Consider the following 18,086-nt stretch of genomic DNA (forward strand, 5'->3'; position numbering starts at 1 on the left):
AGAATCCTATGTTCCCCAAATTTGGATGAAGCAATGGGTGAGCACATGTATTGCTGCTCCACAGATGCTGTAGGACAGGCAAAGAGAACCAAAGACCTGCCTAAGGCCGGGTTCACACGAGGTTTTTTGATCCGGAACCTGAGGTGGAGGCTGCCTTAGGTTCTGGTCCAAAATACAGGGAGCTGCAACTGGATGCCGGTGCAATGCACTCCACTCCAGATTAGGCCCAATAATGAATGGGCCTAGTTGGGAGTGTCTTCAGGCGGATGTTGCAAGATGACTCCTCCGGAAGAATGAGCATGTCGCTTCTTTTTTCCGGGAGCTGAAAACAAACGGCTCCTGGAAAAAAGAACTGCCCGGCTCCCATTGATTTCAATGAGAGCCGTCTTTTTGGTCAGGATTTGTAGGCGGTTACGGCCTCAAAATCCTGACCAAAATACCCTGTGTAAACTCAGCCTAACTCTACTGCTGCTGTTTAGCAGTTCCATATAGCTGAATGGAGCAGCCACTTATTTTTAAATTGAGAGGGCCCATTGAGGTAACCTTTGGGATCCTGGGGCTTGGTGACAAGCTATCCTTAAAGGGGCCGACTGTAATGTACCTGTGTAGGTAAGAGTTCACATAATATATTCTAACAAAGCCTCATCCATGTGAGATGTATATCAGAGTAATCTGGAAATGTATAGGCAATCAGCATGTGACTGGTACCCCTACTGAACCCTACAGCCATATGGCTATGACACTGGGTACTACTGTGAAGAAGATGGGGGGAAGAGAGAGGGTCCTCCTCCAGTAAATGATCTTCTGGTGGGATTTTTGATTCCTTTCTGTATAAATGGACACTAACACAACATCCAGGGATAATGAAAGAGTTAAGACCGTATTTCTTACCCATTATTCAGATTTGCCACATTATAGTATTTTATTTAGCAATAAACTGGACTGACCTAATAAATTAAAAAAAAAACCCAGCAAGGCCATGTAGGGGCACAGATCATGTCTCACAGTCATCAATGGGGATGGCGGTGGCGGTGATGATGATAGACTGCTCCATGACTTCAGCCGGGAAGCCATCATCTGCGCACAGTCTCTGCTCTGTCACTTCCTCTGGTAGAGCGCTGGAAGTAATAGACTCCACTATAATCTCTGTCGAGCCGACGTCCAGCTCGTGGGGGTTCTGTAATCCCAGGGTAAGGCTTTTTTCCTCATCAATTATAAGATTACGAAGTTTCCTTTGACGCGGATTGTAGTTTTCGATTCGGTTGTGAATTTCCATGTGTCGCCGAAGGTGAGCCTTAAAAAAGAACAAGCTTTTTTTTAAGTGTGTTCAGTGACCTACCCTCTCCATAGTGACCAGGCACAACACTGTACAGCGAGCATTGGCTGGTACTGCAGCTCAGTACCACAACTTGAAGAAAACTGATCCAACATGGACATATGACTGATGGACGTGATGTCTTACTGAGAAAGAAGAGAGTGCTGCACAACCCAACATGGTGGTCCCATCTACTAGCCAGGAGTCAGACCTCAAGGATATGATATTGATGACCTGATCCTGAAAATAGGTCAGCAATATTAAAGTTGTGGTAAACCCCTTAAAGCTGCAGGCCCAAGCCTGAGGCTACACAACTGATAGATTCCCATGTTATTTTCCAGGTTTGAAGGTAATCTATAGTTATTACAACACATTCAGTGACACTACCGCATATCCTCACCTGCCGCGTGAACTTGTAACCACACTCTGTGCACTCAAATTTACGAACGCCACGATGTCTGGCCACATGAACACGTAACTGCTCCGCTGCTACAGGGGGAAAGAGAGAAGTGGAGAAGTATGTAATGTAAGTAGACTTTGGCAGAAATCATTGGGCTCATACATAACATGTCCAATTTTCCACAATGCCCTGCGTCCAAGAGGCTAAGATACAGAACTTGGGGTGACAGTGAAGAAGTATGAGCTGTACCGGCTGCAGAAATTTGCAAGTAAAGTCAAACATATTGGGCTTGTCATTTTAAGGCATACCTGAACTTTCAGACAAACTTATTTTCCACTAGAATGTGTGTTATTAAAATATTTTGTAATAAACTTTTTTGTAATTAATGGCTTTGGTTCCTTTCAATGACCTCCTGCACAGAAATCTACTTTCTGTAGTACTCAGTTTCTCTATTGGCATAAGAAATCATCTCTGCTTCTGAGAGAGTACAGATGTAATATACAGAAGATGAGGCAGGAAGGGGGGAGGGGGGTTATAAAACCTAGAAATGTCCTTCTGGTGTCCTATGAAAGATACATATATACAGCTCATATATCCCGACTGTGTTTGTAACCAGTGATATGTCTGCAAATAATACAGGTAGAACTGTGTTTCTTGGCTGAGAATCTCATCGTTCATATGACACTGCCTGACATAACTGTTCAACATGACCCCCCCCCAAGCCTCAGCTTCTCTGTATTACACCCGCACCCCTATCAGCAACAGTGACAATTTCTAATGCCCATAGAAAAACAGGTGGCAAAGTCAGAAAGTGCGTAAATAAAGTATAAAGTATATTACAAAATGTATTAATGACACAAATACTGCCAGAAAATCAAAAGCTGAATTCTTCAGCACAGTTTTTGTACTGAAAAAGCCCCCCTCGGGTTATACATTTTTCTCAATGGCAGTACACTGGCGTCCTTGAGGCAAGCGATACTGCACGCGCCAGATTTGAACCAATCCCACCGGAAAAAGAGGACAATGAAGCTGGGGAAGAGCCAGGACCAGAGGGCGTCGTCGAAAGAAGAGGAAGGCGTGCCAGAAGATGACGTCAGGCCGTGCACGATAAGTATAATTAGCATATATGTTTTTATGATTTTATTTTAAAACGGGGGGTGTTAAGATAAGATTAGTGGTGCCTGAATAGCCTTTTTAATGGCTATTCACGCATATGTGGGCTCATACAGCAAAATTTTGCTGATAGAGCCCCTTTAAATGTCCCAACATAAGTATTTGCATAATAGCAGATATTTTATGCTATTCCGTCTCATTGAGGCGTGGACATTTATAATATGCCTGAAGCCTGAGGCCCGACTTTGAGTGGATTTTATAGAATTGTCTCAGAGCTTCCTTTATATTTTCCATTCCTTTTCAAGGAATGTGTCTGATACCCCAGAGGTTTATGACTGGTGGAGGTTCAACCACTAGATCCACAGAGAATGAACGGGTCCCCTTAACTGTTTTTCCACAAATGGCTGCACCCTATCTGCTGTGCAGTGAATTACAGCCATCTCTATTGAAATGAATGGAGCCGTGTTGCAATTCCCTGTGTAACCAGGAGCAACAATGTGCACAAGAGAGTTAGAAGGGAGAGCAGTGTAGGAAACCTGTCACTTTCAGGAATGGTGGGGAGTCAAACATTGGACCCCAATGAGCATGAATCGATGACATATACTAGTGGTGGGAAAATAAACCTTTAGCTACGTGAAATCAAGTGAACGTTACACTAAACAAGTTCTATATTAAGAGTCCACCTTTGAAGGCCTTGCCACACACTTGACAGAAGTACGGTCTCCCCTCTTGGTGGCGACTCGCAATATGTCGCAGGAGTGGCGTCTTGTCTGTAAAGCGCTGGTCACAGAACTCGCAGCTGAAAGGTCGCTCCCCTGTGTGGGTCCGGTTGTGCTTGAGTAGACTGGCTGAAGAGACAAGACATAGAAAGAAGAAATATTGTATGAATTTGATGAATATTAGCTGTAGCCACAGAATGTCTACGTCCACATCGCTACAACAGAAGGTAAATGAAGGCAAACAAAAACTACTACAAACCTGAGCTTTTTGTCAGGACGTTATAAAACAACCAAATTGCCTGAGTAGATTGGTACTGCTTGTGAGAAAAGGAGACCTTTCACGAGTCGTACAACCTATTACCCGCCCCCCTAAGGCCAGTACTACACTTACTAAGGGTAGGGACACTCGGCACAGGGAATTCAGCAGCGGGTTTTTCTAAAAGCTGCCACGGCAAAAAAGGGACAAAATTGCTGCTAAACTGTGCAGGAATCTCTGACGGGCCCCCACTGCACCACAGAGGCTAAAAGTCGCAGGTAAAACCCACTGCAAATTTAATACCCAAAGTGCAGGTCACAAATCTACGACTAATCTACGACTAATGGTACATAAATGCCATTCAGAGGTGGCCTTGTTCGTTGCCACCCAGCTTTCCTAGAAAGAGAACTTTAAAGGGAGTTGTCCAGGTTCAGAAAAAAACTGGCCATAGGAAGGGCAGGGCACGTCTGAGAGTAAGGAAACAAACGTTAAGAATCCTGCACCAGTTTTGGTTGATCCCTACATTTGCTGATGGGGTTGCAGCAGTGATGTGACATCAATATCATGTGATCACTGAAACCCAGCACAGCCTTCAGCAGTACACAGAACCTAACACTAGACAACCCCTTTAAATGCACAGCTTTCTGTCTACCAGAGGCTTCTTGCAGTGGCGACTCTCCTCTTACCTTGTGTTCTGAATGTCTTGCCACAGAGATGACACTGGAAAGGTTTCTCCCCTGTGTGTGTCTTCAGGTGCATGTTCAAGTTGGTTTTCTGGGTGAAGGCATGGTGACAAAATTCACAAACAAAAGGGCGTTCATTTCTGAGGTGGAGAAAAGAGGCTTTCATTATTAGTCCAGCAAAAATCCAAAATTACCAAATTGTTATAAAATATTATTGCATTATTATAAGGTAATTAAAGTTACTTAAAGGGATCCGATCATTAAATTTTTTATTTTTCTGACTAACATGTAGGAATAGTCTTAAGAAAGGCTATTCTTCTCCTACCTTTAGATGTCTTCTCCACGCCGCCGTTCAGTAGAAATCTGTTTTCTTTGGTATGCAAATGAGTTCTCTCGCAGCACTGGGGGTGGTCCCCAATGCTGCGAGAGAACTCTCTCCAGCGCCGACTCCATCTTCTTCAGGAACGGCCTCTTCACTCGTCTTCTTCCAGCGCTGGGGGTCAAACTTCTACACATGTGCAGTCGGCTCTGCCATTGGGCCTTGGGCAGAACCAACCCCAGCTTACTGTGTAAGCGGTCACAAGAAAATGGCCGCTTAAACCATGCGGGCATGCGCAGTCAGCTCTGCCCAAGGCCTGATGGCAGAGCCGACGGCGCATGCCGAGAAGTTTGAAGCCAGCGCCAGAAGAAGACACAGGGAGAGGGCGTTCCAGAAGAAGATAGAGGCGTCGCTGGAGATTTTTATCGCAGCATTGGAGACGCCCCCAGTGCTGCAAGAGAACTCATTTGCATACCGAAGAAAACTGGGATTTCTACCGAACGGCGGCGTGGAGAAGACATCTAAAGGTAGGAGAAGAATGGCCTTAAGTTTCTTCCTACGTGTTATCGAGAAAAAATGTTGTTTTAATGATAGAATCCCTTTAACAAGGAGGATCCTGGAGACCCAATAGAAGAAGTGGTAATAGAGGGCAGACTGACAAAATATTAAGCAGTCATACATCACTCTAGTAAAATGGAACAGCTCAATATACAGCCAACCACTAGGATAGGGTATTCGTGACAACCCAATATACAGTGTAACCCTACAGCCTAGAAAACATTGAAATACTGTATATACTGCAGGTGCACCACATATTTGTCTCCTATGCCTGCTAGAGCACACATTATGAAAAGTTACAAGGATATTTCAGAAATTTACAGGATATCGTCTCAGATGAGCCCAACATCAGACATTTCTGCCATGGATAGGCTATACATTTCTGAGATGGAAATGCCCTTTTAAAGGCGTTTTCCAGTCTTAACAATTGATGACTTCTTTGATCAGCTGTTTAAAGAGGTCGCAGTGTCCAGGAGAGTGACATGGCCTCTTCACTACTTACCAAGCACAGCAACGTACATTTGCATAGCCGCTTTGCTTGATATCCCAGCTCAGGCCACTCACTTGAATGGGACTGAGCTGTGCGCAGGCCATGTGAGCAATCAACATGACCTGTGAAGGGGAAATGACACTCGAAAAATTCCCCTGCTACTCCAAACAGTTGATCTGTGGGGGGCCTGGATTTCGGAACTTTGCTTATCTTGAATTGATGACCTGTCCTAAGGATCCTGAAAAATTCCTTTTAAAAGGAATTTATCAACAGGAAATTTTCTATCAAACCCGTAACAGTGTATAGTAGGAGACATTACACTGAGTACCATCATACCGTTAGATAGTCCGACAGATTCACAAAGTATGTAAATGAGGCTGAAATGCATCGGGGGAGTGTAAGAGCCTCAAAGGGTTCTGTACTCAGTGGTGAAAACCTGAGGCTCTAGCCCGACCCAATGCACTTGGAACTCATTTGCAGATTTATGAAGGAAATGGCGCATCTATTGACTACATATAGTTATGATGGTGCTCAGCATAATCTCGCTTATATTGCACTGTGGCTGGTTTGATACGGAGCTTCCTGGTGACAGACTCCCTTTAAGCTTGCCCATCACCTCAAGGAACAATAAGAAGATGTCTACAAATATAACATGCTGACTTGTGTTTAGCTTTGATGTGCATCTGTAATCCGCTTCTGCTTGAGGCTCGATGACCACACTCTTCACACACAAAAAGTTTCTCCCCCCGGTGTTTAAAGGCTTCATGCAGGCGGAGCTCTGTCCGTGTGAAGAAGCATTTCTCGCAGGTTGGACACTACAATAAAATATTGTCATGAAAACTAATCTGAATACAGCAAGTAATGGCTCCAAACAAGCAGTAGGTAGCTATGAGTAATGTCAGACTTCTATGCACAGGAGTCTTTACATTTCGGAATAGGTTTTTGTGCTCACTGCTGCCCTCTGGTGGACAGTGGGTGTAAAACATATAAATCTCCATTCTGGAAATCTACATTTACTTTGCCATATAAGGAGACGATTAGGAGTGAGGATAACTGTGTACCCGTCTCATACACAGAAAGCACGCAGCCATTTTCGAAACCAGGAAAGACTGTGTTTAATATATAGCAAGCCAGGCATGAATTTAGATGCTGTGAATTAAAGTGACAATACTGTGCACGTCTAAAAACATTATTATGAAGGAGTACACCTGGGTCAATAGCTCTGCCATAGGGATTAGCTTGCCTTCTGCCTAAAAAGACAATATCAATCCAATCCCATCTATTCAACACCATATACAAGATTCAGATGTGCTTATGTGAAAGTGGACCTGAAGGCAGCAGTGAGCAGGTTAGTACATACTTTTGATGGTGTAGAATACTAGATAATCCAGCACTGAAGCAGGCACGTGGCTGCTGGATAGTCTGAATTTCACTGTGATACTCACAGCATGGGGTTTGGGTTCCCCGTGCATTTTTATCATGTGGCTCTGAAGATGCTTCTTCTGCATGAACTGCTGGGGACATGTAGAGCACTGAAAAATACATAGAGGTGATACAAGGGGTTAATGGGCGATGACCTAGTCATACGTTGAGTTTGAAATGCATTTGAAATCCATCCCCAAAGTGACTCCCCCTATAATTGGTCACAGTTCAACCTTGTTAAAGATGTGCTTGTGCCCTCTGCTGGGGAGAAAAGGTAACACCTTCACAAAAAAATACAGAATTTAAAATTCTAAAGTTTTAGTTTCAAATAAAAAAAATAAATAAATGAAGATTTCTCCAACACATCAGTATTTTGCATCAGCATCTATAAAAGGCAAAATTAAAGGTGGGTTCAAAACAGAGAAGAGATGCAACTCCTTCCATTATATTTTCTCTTTGCTCCAAGCCTGGTTTGACTAATAGACCTGCTGAGTGAAATTGTACTGAGGCAAACGTCATTACTTACAATAACAGTAGTGACCTCTGCTGGTGGAATAGCAGTACTTAACGAACATCATATATGTAATATGTCAACTGTGACCAGTACAGGAATCAATACCATCTATTATCCTATGCCAAATACAAGCAAACCAGTCTGTCCTGGGAATGTATTTCAGCATATTTTCATTGCATACTACTAGGCTCGGCTCAAATCTGCATTCAGGTCATTCTGTTCCCCTATCCGCATGAAATATGTGGAGAGAAAAGTCCCGCAAGCTGCAATTTTCTCTCCGCATTTTTCGTGCGGAATCCACACAGACCCCATAATAGTCTATGGGGTCCGTGGGTTTCCTTAGGTAGGCTTGGGTTTTCTAGGATTTTTTTTTCTGTCTACCTACGGTGGGTGTGACATTACAGGCAGATAACTCCATACCCTTTAAAGTGGCTATGCGACCTGAGCTTTAGTAAAACTTCAAGGACCACTAAACAATGTACAAAGTCCTCTACTTCCATCTCCATACACTATACTACTGGGCCTGGTAGTAGTCTTGAACAGCTGAGGGTGTCAGACCCTCCACTGATCATCCATTTAAAAAAAAATCCAGGAAAACCCCTTTAACGTAGCAGTGGGATGTAGCAGTGGCAGTACGCAGTCATAACTTCTTATAAGGTGCAAAAACTTAACAATTTCACTTTATGATCCATAGAATAAGAGTTATATTTTATGTGATATGAGGGAGTGAGAAATAAATAATCGTCCACTAGTCTTTTCTAAATGTAAAGAATTCTCCTCCATCATAACATTACAGCACAGTAGTTTATTAAAGGGAGGGATCTGTCCACCTACCTTATACGGCATTACACCTGTATGTGACACTATATGTAACCTCAATTCCATCTTTCTCTTGAAAACCTCATTGCAAGAAGGACAGTTGAAAACCTGGAAAAACACCAGACATCAGATATTCAGAAACTGCCCCAATTTATCCACACAGGAATGAACACAATGAGAATGTAAAACCTGTAAATCTGGAGGCAACACTGCATATTGTATGTACAATTACACAATGAGGGCAAAATGATAAAATAACAAAACAATGTACCCCATATGCCTGCTGCAGTCTATAAGTGGCCACAGTAGTACTCGCAGTGATAGGTGGATGTCCCATGTCTAGGTCACTGCTGCAGTAAGACTAGAGTGGCAATTTGACTATTATATCACTTTTCGCCCTTTGGGTGATTTTGTGCTCAACTCTGAAAACCCCCATAAGGCCGGAGTCACACGGGACGTACATGGTGCAGAACTTACCACTGGGATATCCTGCAGCGTGCTCCTCTGCACATTGCTCTGGCAAAAACTGACCGAAAACAGACTCACCTGTACATTGCTCTACAGGTCCCTGCAGCTTTCTACATTTGCAGGAACGCTCCACAGCTACTATTGCAATATTTGATATCTTAGTTACAGCAAATGGATGACATTTTATTTTGTGTGTGCCACTGCAGCAGGTGAGCGGTCAGCAATTTTGTAGTAATTAACCAGTTGCAAACACAGGTGCAGGAAGGGGTTAATGATCACCATTATGTCACCTCTATTGAACAAGAACTTCCCTCCTTCACTCACCTGCTCCGAGCGGCTCATACAATTCCGGGCCTGGTGCTCCACCAAGTTCTCTTTCCTAAAGTAACATTTGCCGCACTTTTGACATTCAAATGGCTTCTCTCCCGTGTGCTTTCTGTGGGAATAGAGAGAGAAATGAAGGAAATATGGCAGCAATCACAACTCAGATGGCTTCAGTGAACCAACCTTTCCAGACACCTGAAAGGCAAATCTCCCTACCTATGCAGCAGCACATCCCGCAATCCCAGACAGCAGCATAAATACAAAGATTTTCTGTTCAAGCTCCAGTTGGGTGATAATCCCTGGGTACACAGGAATGTTGGTCATGATGGTTGTCACCCAGCTTTTCCAATCACAGATAAAATGTTATGTTTTTTTAAGACTTCTCCCGAATTGCATCAGTTCTCTGAAATGCTCTATCCCGGACAACTCCCAGCTTCAAGCGCAAACTAAAGACACATCTTTTCAGACAGACCTATTAAAATTCCTAATGTAAATCCTTCCGTACCGCAATTAGAATACCTAAAATTAACCCTTCTCTGTTCCCACATAACCCCACTTGATATGATGGCTAACTTTATAGATCCGAGCACCATCCACATGTTAAAGGACACGACTGGTGACGGCTCATACAGTTTTATGTTTGTATAATGACAGTAACCTCTATTACAATATTGTCTGACCTCTGTATAAGCAATGCCGCCCCTGTCACCTCTTGTGTCACCCCCTCTACCTCATAGATTGTAAGCTCCTCCGAGCAGGGCCCTCAGTCCCATTGTGTGGAGTGACTATTTCCCTGTAATGTATCTTTTTGTCTGTATTTGAACCCTACAAATTGTACTGCGCTGTGGAATATGTTGGTGCTATATAAATAAAATGTATTATTATTATATTATTAAGACTCTGCTATCCAACATAGATACTTCCCACTTTCCAGGGTGTAAAGTGAACGAAGTGGGCAATATCCTGTCCCTCAAAGTGACACTACTAAAGGAGAAAAACACAGAAACACATATTTCTGCGAAATTTGGCATTTATTTTAATCTAAAGAGGTTGTACTAGGATTACAATCTATCACCTACATATAGGATAAGTGATACGTTTCTGATCACTGGAGGTCCAACCAATCACAAGAAGGGGGATCTCTCGTATGTGGTGAATGCCGATACATTCATCTCTATGGGGCTGAAGCAGATACAATGAGTACAGCAGCGGCTACCTCCAGCAGTCTTAGAGATGAATGAAGTGGCAGCGCAACCTCTTCACCATTCAGATGGTTAGATAAATAAGATGAAACAACCAAGTTAAAAGGTATAAACACTTCTGCAACTTTTCTTATTTTTCCAACACATCTAAAAGAGAAAAATCTTGAAAAACCTCCTGCTGTTTTGTGCCTACAACTACTACCGTATTAAGAACAATGTCTCCACGGTTACTGACTACAAACAAACCCTGCGTAGTCTGATCCTGCCATCATGTGTAAGGGTGCATTCACACTTCGGATACGCTGACTGATTCTGAACGTTAAAACACGTTCAGAATCAGCGCGTATAAAGCAGATCCCATTCATTTCAATGGGAAGCCGGCATACGAGCCAAAAATGAACGGGCTGCTTTTTTCTCTATGGGCCCCTTCACATGGCGTAAGCGCTCGGCTCATTCTGAGCCGTACATGCGAGCGCTTCTAAACACTTCCCATTCACTTCAATGGGAGCGCTCGTAGAGAAAAAAAGCAGCCCATTCATTTTTGGCTCGTATGCCGGCTCCCATTGAAATGAATGGGATCTGCTTTATACGCGCTGATTCTGAACGTGTTTTAACATTCAGAATCAGTCAGCGTATCCGAAGTGTGAATGCACCCTTACTTTTGTCTACTTGTTCCCTACTTTGTGCTAGTTCCCAATTGACCTGCCATAAATCATGGGCTGATTCTGATATAGTACATCCCATGAGGTAGTTCACTGTCTGCATCGTGACCCTATGCACATATCATACTGCTCCTGACCCTGATATTTTTGCTTTACCTGTTATGGACCTTTAGATAATATTTGCTGAGAAATTTCTTGTGACATATGGGACATTCCACAGGAGCATTGGCATTTTTCTTGCTCTTCAGTTCTCCCCCATCAAGTGCAGGGTCATGATCAGAGGATTCTAAAGGGACGACCTTCTTGGGCACACAGTTCCTTCTCTTGGGGTTTGGGGCCTTCTTCTCTAGGACATAGTCTTCATCTAGATCATTCTCAATGTAATCTGTCTCTTCTGTTATGACGTCATGGATCTGATCCACCTCCAAATCCCACTACAACAGAAGCAACACATTTGTACCAAGGGGTTTTCTGGTTCTGAGAATTTACTTTCTGTTTCAGTTCCTAAGCACGGTCATAGCTGAGAGTTTGTTACAATGTCTATGCAACCATCTAAGGGAACCATTCACACGGAGGAAAATGATGAGGAATTTGGTGTGGAATTTCAGCGCTGAAAGAAAAAAAGCCTCCCATTGACTTCAAGTATGTTCACACAGAAGCATTTGGAGAGAATTTTGAGGCTGTTTTCTGCCTCAAACCCCTGTTCAAAAACATCCCTAATCTGCTTCCCGTTATCTTCAATGGGAGGAAGTTATGGACGTTGTTTTTGCCTTATGCGCTCGATCTTGGTGTGGTATCACGCTGTATAAGGCTAAATGCCGTAACAAACCCAAAGCTAATAGCCAATAGCTTTCAGCCATGAATTCCGCGGGAAATAGTTTTGGAGCAGGTACATACCCAATAAGGCTGTACCACAGAGGATACCATTAAAAATATGTTTCCACTCCACAGGATCCCTATTCACAAGGAATCTTGGAGTACAAATGGGTAAAGATTTTTACAATCTGGCCAGGATTTGTTGCCGACTAGAATCAGTTTGCCACCCTTGCTTAAAATGTGGCAGGCCTTACTACCTTCTAGGGCATGAACAGGTCAAAGGGAAGCAGGCACCATTTATAGAGGGGGGTGCAACTTATGGATTAATATACAGGCTCAATAATGCTATGCCCTTAAAGGGGTTCTATCATTTAGAAAAGTCATTTTGAGGTAAACATATGCCTGAATAGCCCATAAAAAGGCTATTAAGGTGCTGCCTCCAGTTCTGCCAAAGACCCCCCAGTTTTCAGTAAAAACGGGTAAATATTATATGGAAATTGTGCCCCTGGTGCATTCCCCCGGGCCTCCGAGCATCCCCCACGTCATACCTTATCAAACGCCCCTTCATAGCTTGTGCTCTGTTATGCCCTCCTCCTCCAGACGTCCTGTACCACCCATATCTTCAGCATTCTTGCTCCAGGCGGTTGAAATCCCGTGCATGCACAGTAACGCTACGTTGTGAGCATTACTGCGCAAGTCCAAGCGCCATTTTGTTGTAGAGAACTGCAAGACTGTAATCTACATGCGCAGCACGCTCGTGTAGTTCTCAGTACGCTCGTGCAGTTCTCTACAACAAAATGGCACTCAGATATGCGCAGTAATGCTCACAACGGAGCATTACTGCGCATGTACAAGATTTCAACCGCCCAGAGCGAGAATGCTTAAGATATGGGAGGTACAGGACGTCTGGAGGAGGAGGGCATAACGGAGCACAAGCTATGGAGGGGCGTTTGATAAAGTATGACGTGGGAGATGCTCAGAAGCCCTGGGGAACGCCCAAGGTGCTCCGGGAGCCTCATTTACATATACTATTTACCAGTTTTTGCTAAAAACTGGGGGGTCTAGCAGAACTGGAGGCAGCACCTGAATAGCCTTTTTATAGGCTATTCAAGCATATATATACCCCAAAATGACTTTTCTAAATTATAGAATCCCTTTAATGGTATAGATGAAAGCTTGTCCATGTGACAAATATTATTCTAAACTTCAGTGAGGGTGGTGGGAAAAATCCTTGAACCTCTGCCATGGACTTAGCCTACCCAAGTTTTGGAGAACCCCTGTCCTAAGAAGAAGTCCTCTAAGAAACATCCTGGACTTCAATCTGATAGACTGTATTTTACCAGAACTGATACATTGTAGAAAACTATTGCTTGAGGTGAAACTGTGCTGTGATGAGAAGTTCCTAGGGGCAACACGGTGGCTCAGTGGTTAGCACTGTAGCCTTGCAGTGCTGGAGTCCTGGGTTCGAATCCTGCCAGAGATAACATCTGCAAGGAATTTATATGTTCTCCCTGTGTTTGCATGGATTTCCTCCCTATACTGATAGGGAAAAATGTACATTGTGAGCCCTATAAAAAGAAGAAGTTCCTACACTTTGTCAGTGCTGGTAAAGTATCTTAGGAGTCCAGCTAAGACAGGATTGCCTAAACCAGAAGTCAGTAAAGTGCCACATGCCAGCTGCTGTGAAACTGTAACTTCCAACAAGCAAACTTGGGCTGATGTTCTTGGAACTCCCAATGAAGGGAATAGAGCATGTTGGGAGTTGTAGTTTTACAACAGAAGGAATGATGAAGGTTGCTGACCCCAGGCCTAGGCTGATACATTGTAACAAACCTCTGTTAAGATCTATTCACGTTTGCGCTCTGAATAAAATGTTCCCATTCAATGTCAGCAGAAACTGGAAAAATTGTGATAATCAGAATAAATCTAACACACTTTAGTCTGCTGTGCATTTTTGGGAGTCGTACATAAGACTTGAGAATGCCTCTACTTAGGGATTCCATTGAAGACCTAAACCTCTGTATGGGTGGAGAGGACAAACCATATTACCGTCATGCAGCCTCCTTCGGCACTGACACAGTGCTCGCTCTTCTGTCCTCTTTTTTGCCGCTTGAACTCTCTGCTTTCCATGGTGTCCGTGCAAATATCTGGATTCTTTAAGATGGTTTCTTGAAAAGGGGATGGTGGGGAGGTCTCCACTGTCTCCTGCAGTAGGGACAGACCGCTGTCTTGGCCATTACTTTGTTCAGAGGGGACTTCAGTATCAGCCAGGACATTGCTGAGCTCCGTAATGCCCTTTAAAGCCTCCTCCCCATCAGACTCCTCCGCCTCCTTCAGATGTCCATTTAAGGTCTCCATTGCACCAGACCCTTGAAAATATTCATCACTTTGGAAACATTTTGGCTGAAATCTCTCACAGACATCGACCGCTTCAAAAATGGCGAGTTCCTTTGACGCTGAGAGAACTTTCTCTACATTATGCTGTGAAAGAACTAGTTCTCCAGTGTACAAGAAGTCCAAGAGAAGACCGATGACCTCTGAGAACCGTTCATGAAGGATGATGCTGGGGGAGCCCCCGTCACCATAGAGGCCCTGAAAGAAGTGACTGCTACAAGCCAGAATGCTCCAGTGGGCTTTGAACTGGAGATTGCCTACGACAAGGGTGGCGTCACAGTATTGTCCATCTTCCCTTTGCTTGTTGAGAGCCTGGAGGACTTTGACGCTGTGCTGGATGAACACATTGTCCATGGTCTGCAGGAGAGAAACAAATTACATTGTAAGAAGGGTTTCACTGTATACTAGTGATTTCAGAAATGTATGACCCTTCTATGTTCAATGTATAAACCTCTAAATAATAAGGAAAGCAAGGGAGAGGAGGGAGATGCGGCTGCAGTTTTATTTTACTCAATGTTTCAATGAAACTGGGCAAGGGGAAAGAAAACCATCTGAGTGTCTTAGAACATGCCAACAAGAAACTTCCTGCTTGGCGGGCACAGAAAGAGAAAATGTACTGCAAACAAGGAAAGTGTCTTCAGGATACATTACCGGGATATCTACAGATTACCTAAGGCTGGGGTCTGCATTACGGCTGCTGTAATACCTTTGAGTGGGTTTGAAAAGTGTGTGGCCGTGAGCACTGGTGAGCATTTTGTGCGCTCCGCAGCGAAACAGTTTTTTTTTTTTTAAAAAAAGACGGTTTCGCCACAGAGCACAAAACGCTCACGGGCGCTCACGGCTGGACTCGGTCTGACAGGTTTCCGTCTTCTGCATGCAGAAGATGGAACCCTCATAACGGAAACCCGAATGCTGATGTGAACCCAGCGTCACTGTGCAGCCTCCATATTATTTACATGAGCCCATTTACCTGCACGCACCATCGACTAAGATGCCATATCCTGCACGGATGCTACGGAGTGGACGACAGGCAGGTGTACGGACCCATATAAACAAATGAAAAGGCCGCAGCCCCTTCAGATAATTTACTGCAGAGGGTGCTGAGAATTCAACCCCCACTGGTTTGGTACCGAGGACTGAGAAGAGTCCATGAATATAGGAACTCAATATTACATATGCACTATCATGTGAACACACTATAACAGTGTAAATACGTATAATAGCAGCATGTACATTATATGTATGCACTATAAGCGTGTTTTACATCAGGTTGTAGATAACCAGTACAACTATGTATATTAGTAATGTATATGTATATGTGCTTGTGTTACTGTATAATTATATAAAATGACTTATTCTGGTTACGTAATGTGCATGACACATGCAGCTGTATGATATATATATATATATATATATATATATATCTCAGCAGAACATATGTAGTACATTATCAGTATATTTGTGTTACAGGTATACATTGATAGGTTACTGATGTATACGTCTCATAGAAGGATACGACATACTGCAATGTATACCGGTACCCATACAGTGGGCTATGTTCACGTTGTAATGTCCATATAGGTTTTGTAGTGTCCACCATCATAGCCTACTGCACTTTTTCATACCTCAGAAATATATACTGGGCTAGGCATTTGCCAACATGACTCTCAGCAGGCCAAGGGGGCCTTTGGCGATGCATCCACCATATATCCCTGTCATGTATACATATATACCTGACAGACATGTATGTTACATGTATACAAACACACGTTATCTCACCAGTACATATGAAATAACTAGGTATACTAGTAGCAGATACAACGTATGCAGATACAGATGCACGTATTACTATCACAGTGTAGTGCAGTATATTCCGAGTATATACTATAAGCTATGGCAGTGATAATGAAACATCTTCCCCATGCTGGGACATGTAGTTCCCCAGAGTGCCGGTAACGTGGGATTCCCTCGCAGATCGCATAGAGCATGTACAGGACGAGGCGTTACCTGTTCTCACGTCCCCACAGCTTCAGCCTGAACACCAAGCAGCAGCAGCACAGCTGCTTCCGGCCGCCAACTACCGCGAGATCTCCCCACACGGGATCTCGGCTTAGCGCCATCTTAGGTGTGGCACCGTAAACCGTAGTAATGGCAGCTTAAGTCCGCCATATTGGAGGTGCAGTCCACGTGAGAAGAATCACTTTGCTAAAGTTATTAAATTTTTTTAAAATGTCACGATGAGGGTTCATAGGAGGGAGAGCACACACATGTATTAATTAACCCTTTTCCACCACAGTCATTTTTCAGATTTTGGTTTGTTTCCAAAAGCCGTAACATTTTAATTTTTCCATTCCCAGAGCCTTATGGGGCTTACTTTTTGCAGGACATTTTGTACTTCATACCATTACCATTTAATTTTCTGTACAATGTACTAGCTGCAAAAAAATTCAGAATGGGAGGGATTTAGAATGAAAAAATGGATTTACGCCATTTTCTTATGGGGTTAACTTTTATGGCGTTCACGGTGTAACTAAAATGACACATTACTTATATTCTGTGAGTCATTACGGTTATAGCGATGCCAAATTTATATAGGTTTTGTTGTTTTAACTCAACAAAAGTCCAAAACTTTGGGTCACCATATTCTGACACCCATAACTCTTTTATATTTCAGTGGACAGTAGTGCATAAAGCGACTTTTTATGGGGGGCCAGATGTCCTTTATATTATTACCATTCTGGGCAATGTCTGATGCTTTGATTGCTTTTTGTGCAAGTTTTTTTGGGTGACAAAGCGGCAAAAAATGTAGTTTGGCCATTTTGATTTTTTTTCCTGCTAGGATGTTCAGCATATGGGAAAAATATTTTTATAGGTTTTTTAGTTCAGACATTTGGGAAAGCGAAAATTCATTATTTCTTTATGTTTGTCTATTTTTTATTTATCTAATGTAGGCAAAGAGAGTGATTTCAATTTAAATCAATTAAAATATTTATATTTAGAATTTTTTCGAGTTCCCCTATGGGGGTTGAACTTGCAATCATTAAATTACTTGTTCCTTAGACCAGGGGTCCCCAACCGCCGGTCCGCGGACCAGTACCGAGCCACGGGGCATGTTGCATCGGTCCGCGTACCGGCGGCGAGGAGTCAGCAGTTTGGTTGTTGCTCATCGGGATAAGGTGAGCAAAGTGCGGGGTTGAGCCGGGACCCGCTGTATGTCCGGGATTCTAGTACTATGCAGGACATGAGGCGGGTCTTGGCTCCACCCAGCAATCGCCTACCAAACTTTGGGCAACTTTTGATGTCTTAATCATACCACTGTCGCAGTTCTCTATGCATCTCTCTGCCATGCGTTCCACTGTGGAACGCATGCGCTACTTCCAGTAGTCAGCAATGCTTATACCACAGGTGCTTTTCTACACCCCCATACTTGACCCCGTTCCAACCAGGGCCGGCGTCAGCGCACGGCGTGGTCGGGCAAGTGCTGGGGTCCACAGAGCCTCTGGGGGCCCCCCGGCACTTGCCCGCCCCAGCACTTGCCTGTCCCGATTTCAGCTCATCGCCGTCCGACGGACGCCGATGAGCTGAATACATAGGCGATTAAAGCAGGAGCTG

General features: G+C 43.6%; 1 protein-coding gene across 1 annotated transcript; it reads right to left on the minus strand.

Annotated features, from left to right (window-relative positions):
- Window positions 1-731: 731 nt before the first annotated feature.
- Window positions 732-16,568, minus strand: ZBTB48 (zinc finger and BTB domain containing 48). The gene is made up of 11 exons (XM_075279974.1): window positions 16,482-16,568; window positions 14,130-14,831; window positions 11,421-11,698; window positions 9,401-9,512; window positions 8,624-8,716; window positions 7,299-7,385; window positions 6,514-6,668; window positions 4,490-4,626; window positions 3,512-3,676; window positions 1,716-1,804; window positions 732-1,294 (listed from the first exon to the last, which is right to left on the minus strand). The coding sequence occupies exons 2-11, from the start codon at window positions 14,826-14,828 to the stop codon at window positions 995-997; spliced, it is 2,115 nt and encodes a 704-aa protein (XP_075136075.1). The 5' UTR covers window positions 14,829-14,831; window positions 16,482-16,568; the 3' UTR covers window positions 732-994.
- Between the last annotated feature and the right edge of the window lie 1,518 nt (window positions 16,569-18,086).

The sequence above is a fragment of the Leptodactylus fuscus genome, chromosome 6 (assembly GCF_031893055.1).
Source record: "Leptodactylus fuscus isolate aLepFus1 chromosome 6, aLepFus1.hap2, whole genome shotgun sequence".
Lineage (NCBI taxonomy): Eukaryota > Metazoa > Chordata > Amphibia > Anura > Leptodactylidae > Leptodactylus > Leptodactylus fuscus.

What these genes read in the sequence shown, in the direction of transcription:
- ZBTB48 (XM_075279974.1), bottom strand. Translation starts at nt 14,828, where the DNA reads ATGGACAATGTGTTCATCCAGCACAGCGTCAAAGTCCTCCAGGCTCTC. An exon ending in CCGAAGGAGGCTGCATGACG is followed by an intron (nt 11,699 to 14,129) that starts GTAATATGGTTT and finishes CTTCTGTTGTAG; the next exon opens with TGGGATTTGGAGGTGGATCA. An exon ending in GTATGAGCCGCTCGGAGCAG is followed by an intron (nt 8,717 to 9,400) that starts GTGAGTGAAGGA and finishes GTGTTTTTCCAG; the next exon opens with GTTTTCAACTGTCCTTCTTG.